General features: G+C 37.2%; 1 protein-coding gene across 1 annotated transcript; it reads left to right on the top strand.

The window, feature by feature from the left end:
* The first annotated feature begins 3,989 nt into the window (after positions 1-3,989).
* LOC110423262 (MLP-like protein 31) lies at positions 3,990-4,892 on the top strand. The gene is made up of 2 exons (XM_021437432.2): positions 3,990-4,191; positions 4,591-4,892. Exons 1-2 carry the CDS (start codon positions 3,999-4,001, stop codon positions 4,863-4,865), a joined length of 468 nt encoding a protein of 155 aa, XP_021293107.2. The 5' UTR covers positions 3,990-3,998; the 3' UTR covers positions 4,866-4,892.
* Positions 4,893-5,414: the final 522 nt, after the last annotated feature.

The raw sequence follows: 5,414 nt of genomic DNA, 5'->3' as shown, positions 1-5,414 counted from the left end.
ACATGTCTAGCAAAGTGAATTCAACATAAGAAACCTTTTTCCTTGGATCAAGTATAGCAGCAATAAATAACACCAAATTCATTTTATCCACATTCCCCCAATACTTGTCAAATTTCTCTTTCATCTTAATTGTCATAGACTGTAAATCAACATCATCACCATTTTGCCATTCAATCAAAGTAGTATACATATCAGAAATGGAATCTAAAAAAGAATTAGCAGTTATGTAAGATGTGCCTGAAACATTCAAGGTCAAATAATAAAATTCTCTTAAGAAACGAGAAATCCTCTTAACATTTGTCCAATCTCTATCATCGGGCACCCCATCTCCTAACCTTATGAGCTCAGGTATGTAGCTATTATCACATAATTCAAACGATGCAAAAGCCCTCTGAAATTTCAAAGCTGTATCCAACATCAAAAAAGTAGAATTCCATCTAGTCCCCACATCCAAACACAATAAACACTTACTCTTAACTCCTGCACTAGCAGCACACTCTTTAAACTTAGCTAATCTAGTAGGGGATTGCTTAATATATCTCACCACCCCTCTAACACGAGCAATTGAGGAATTCATATCCTTCAATCCATCAGAGACCACAAGATTAACAATATGAGCAATGCATCTCACATGAAAAAATCAACCTCCTAAAATACTAGTTTCAGCAACATTATATATTTTCTTCAAATATCCTATTGCAACATCATTTGAACTAGCATTATCAACAGTGATAGAAAAAATCTTTTGGATCCCCCAATCCCCCAAACATTTACTAATTGCCTTACCAATGGCCTTACTTTTGTGACTAGTGATCGGACAAAAGTTCAAAATTTTTTTTTGCAACTTCCAATCATTATCAATAAAATGGGTAGTTAGATACATATAATTAATTCTTTGAATCGAAGTCCATGTGTCAGTGGTGAGACACATTCTACCAGGACATAATCTCAACAATTTTCTCATTCGAGTTTTTTCATCAGTATAAACCTTATAACAATCCTAGTAACAGTCCATCGTGACGCGGATACGAAATCTAGGACATGTTTTGTTTATGTGCTTCTGTATCCTTTATTTTTCACAAACTTAAAAGGCAATTCATCTAAATGATCATCTCAGCTAAACTCCTCCTAATTCCCTCTTGATCAAACTTCCAATTACCCAACCCATCCCCTCCTGAAGCAAGAACTAATTTTATCTGCTTGTTCTCCTCACTATCACGCACCAATTTCAACTTAGGACAAACTTTAATATGATTTTTCAAAAAGATGTTCCATTCTTTTTTGCATCAGCACACAATTCTTTACCACAATGAGAACATTTAGCTTTCTTATTACCTTTCTTATGAACACATTTGGTGAAGTGATCCCACACAATTGATGTAGATTGAGATGACTCCCTTTGCTTCCGCACTTTACTTACAACTTCACATGTTTTATTAGCTTCGGTAGAACTAGCAGTAACATGTGGTGTAGATGTTGATGGTGTTAGTGTCTCATTAGTTACAAAATTGGTTTCCTCATTAGTTGACATCTATAGAAAAAAATAATACCCAAATATTAATTCTAATGATTAATATTTACAAACAAAAAATAGTATTTTTACAAACAAAAAACAACATTTCATACCCATAATCTCTAATTTTTACAAACAAAAAATAACATTTCACACCCATCACAAAATAACTAACACTAAAATAAAATCTTTCAACTTTACCTTCCAGTGACAGTTGAAGAATGGGAGACTGATAAGCAAGGGTGAAGGGTGGTAGATCAATGGCTGCTTCGGGCCGAAAAAAGGAAAGGTCGGGACTCGCGGGAAGGGGGAATCAGGTTTGGACTTGCGGGAGGGGGGGTCAGGGGGGGGGGGAACCAGGTGGGGACTCATGGGAGGGGGGCCGGGGAGGATCAGGTCTGGATTCGCGGGAGGGGGGAAGGAGTTAGGTCGGCGATGGGGGGGAATTAGGTCGGGACTCGAGAGGGGAGGGAAGGAGTTAGGTAGGCGATGGGTAGGAGTTTTAGGTCGGGACTCAGAAGGGGGGAATTAGTGAGGTCCGGGGCTAGCCGCAGAAGGCCCGATGGGTTTTTTTTATTAATATTTTAGTCGGGTTTTCGATCGGTTCTGGGAGGAAGGAGTCCCCTCGACAACCGGCCCGATAACCTACGAGACCGATCGGAGCAACGACGGTTGAAAAAACAACAGTCGGTCGGTTGGCAATCCCAACGACCGTCGCACACTCCTAAACATCTATCAATAGATCATGCCTAGAATGCCCATTTTTCACCTGTTTAAGTCTCCAAACTTACTCATTTGAGCACCTAATTCATTTCCATCAATATCAATGCCTCAATCATTCATATGTGACTCAAATCTTAATACAAATATTCAAGTATAACATCAAACTTAAATCAAAACCTCAAACTTTAGGATTTTTCCACATATTACATAAAATAAAATTGCCTAAGTGTCAATATACATACTCCCATACACTTGGCATATTTAGCATATCATCAAAGCCCTCAAGGCATAATATATCACATAAATCAGTCTTAATTAATTTTATTCATATCAAAATCGGTGGTTTTACAAAGAATTACTTAGTACCTCCTAAGGATGGTGAGCTAAAATTTAATGTTGATACTCTGATGAAAGGTAAACCAGGCCCAACTAGTTGTGGTAGGTATTGTAATTTGCATTTTCTTTGGTGCATTGGGTGCACAGGAGGCTAATAGTGCAGAGATTCTGGTGATCAAAAAAGCCTTCTACCTATTTAGCATTTCATCTTGGAGAGGCTTCAAGGATTTGGTGATGGAATCAGATTCGAGTGCGGCACTTTCATGGGTGAACAATCCAAATTCAAGACATTGGGTGAATTGGAAGCTGTGTCCAGAAATCGATTAACTCAAGGAAGTCATAGGGAACGTCACCTTTGTTCATGCTTGTAGGGAGGCAAATAAATTTGCTGACTCGCTTGTGAAACTGGGGGTGATTGTTAGAACATGTCTATGGTGTTGTGGTAATTTATGCTTCTATGATTCTGCTGGGTAATTCATATCTGTGTGGCTTGATGTTTGTTTGGAAATATGTTGTGGCAGTTTATATTTGTAGTGGATAAATCTTGTAGAACTGAATTGGGTGATGCTCATGTGAGCTTTGAAAACTGGGTGTATTGGTGCTCTGTATCAGATTTTTATTTTCAATCTCATGTGATTGAGATGTGGTAGCTGTCAAGCTCTATTAATTAATGAAATCTATTGTTTGAGAAAAAAAAATAGTTGAACTTTTCAGAGCTAGTAACTTAAATATATGAATACAAGTATACATCTTTTCCCTCACTATTTTTTATTAAAGGGCAATTTCATGTCAAATGAGAAAGGAGATACAGCGATTTCCAGGGTCAGACATTGAGAAAAAAAAAGTTGATCTTTTCCTAGCTAATAACTTAAATATCTGAATACAAGTATACATCTTTTCCCTCACTGTTTTTTATTAGATGGCAATTTCATGTCAAATGGGAAAGGAGTAGAACGATTTCCAGGGTCAGACTGTACCGTCACTAACGGCCTACTACTTTTGGTTTAGGTTAAGCGCCATGGCGAGCAGTAGCACAGAGTTTTCTACTCACTGAACCAAAAAGAAATAATAATAATAAAAGAGTTTTGTAATCGAATTTCATGCTAACCGTCCAAACCTCCCACCAAACGCTCTAATTAAGAGTAATTAAGCAAGATGATATGACTCAGCAAAACTTCCCATAGGGGGAGGGCCAGAAAGAAACAAATTACTTTCAAAGCTGAGAATTATTTATTACAATCGATTGTGTGCGATGATGTGGCAGATTATGACTGGTTGTGGCATAGAAAGCTGAGAAATAGTGACCCAAGAGAATTGAACCCTAGGCTGAGAGTTTAGTCTATAAAAAGGAAAACATACAATGCATAATTCCACGCATCTCTAACTAAAAGCTTATTATAGAGTATCACCAGATCAAGGCGAAACAATGTCGTCGTCTCTAACTGGTAAGCTGGAGGCTTATGTGGAAGTCAAGGCTTCTGCCGAAATGTTTATGGATATGCTCTGCAACAGACCGCATCATGTATCCAACGCCTGCTCTGACAAGGTGCAAGCATGTGATTTACATGCCGGTGACTGGGGAAAGGAGGGTTCCATCATCTGCTGGAGTTATGTTCATGGTAAGATTGTCAACCAAAAAATTATGCTTCCGGGTCTATGATGCTTATATCTTGAGGAAGTTTTTCTTCGCAGGCTTAACTTAATTAATGCTAAAAGAGCTAGCTGAAGTAATAAAGTGATGTGCTAATGAGCACAACTGATTGGTTTCTCTTTTTAATAAATACTCTTTATATATTATATATAAGCAAACTGATGCAAGTAATACTTCATTTGATTATAAAAATGTCCTATATTTTAATTGTGAAAGAGATATCTTTGACACTTTTCCACAGTTTTCTTGTTTATTTATTTATTTTGCACAGCCAGCATCACAGTTTTCTCATATAATTGAAAAATGTTTCAAGCTCGAGCAAAGGATTTCTTATAATTGAGCTAACATTTTTTTTAATGAACAAAAGATGGGGAGGCTAAAATTGGGAAGGAAATAATCGAATCGATAGATCCAAAGAACCACTCAATCACTCTCAGACTGATTGAAGGAGACCTCTTGAAGGAGTACAAGAGCTTCGTAGTCAAAGTTCAAGCTACTCCGTCTCCAAAGGGCGAGGGCTGCGTAGCGCACTGGGTTACTGAGTACGAAAAGCTGAATGAGGACGTTGCACATCCGGAGACCCTGATGGAGTTACTAGCCGGAATCTGTAAAGATATGGATACGCACCTCACCCAAGCATAACAGTTACGGTGGTTCTTTTTCTGTTTATGTTCCTACCAGCCAGACTATTTCAAGCACCTATAAAAAAGGAATAAAGGCTAGAAATGTTTGTTGAATGTTGATATATAGCAGCTTGGCCTCGGCAGATGATCTGATCGATGGTGGCTGTATTCTGTTTTATGAGTTTGTTTGTGCATGCGTCAATTGATGAAAGACTTTCTAGTTTCTACATGTGATGTACCATCTGCTTCTTTTTATGGTAATATAAATTTTATCTATAATCTGTTTCAACTTTACTTGCAACGTTAATCTTGCAAGGAAATTGAGAAATGATTTTCCTAATAAGCATATTTCACAAATAACCATCAATATAAAGTTAACTGTTTTTATTCAATTTTACTATGACTTGACAAAAATATTTTTAAAGTCATTTAAGATAAATTAAATCATTTATCACAATTTTTCCTGCTCATTTCTCACTCCGACATGCATTTATTGTGCTCTTGATTTCTCTCTCTAGCCATTATGTTTTTTCTAATTTTATCGATTTCTCTCTATCACATCTGTTTG

The sequence above is a fragment of the Theobroma umbraticum genome, unplaced genomic scaffold, assembly GCF_002168275.2.
Source record: "Theobroma umbraticum cultivar Fairchild unplaced genomic scaffold, ASM216827v3 scaffold_20.0, whole genome shotgun sequence".
Taxonomy (NCBI): Eukaryota; Viridiplantae; Streptophyta; class Magnoliopsida; order Malvales; family Malvaceae; genus Theobroma; species Theobroma umbraticum.
Note: the sequence above shows the minus strand (reverse complement) of the source record. Positions and strands in the feature narration are given on the sequence as shown.

Excerpts from the sequence above, each read along its gene's own strand:
- LOC110423262 (XM_021437432.2), top strand. The coding sequence starts at position 3,999 with ATGTCGTCGTCTCTAACTGGTAAGCTGGAGGCTTATGTGGAAGTCAAG. Across the intron at positions 4,192-4,590 it reads CTGCTGGAGTTATGTTCATG|ATGGGGAGGCTAAAATTGGG; the intron begins GTAAGATTGTCA and ends AATGAACAAAAG.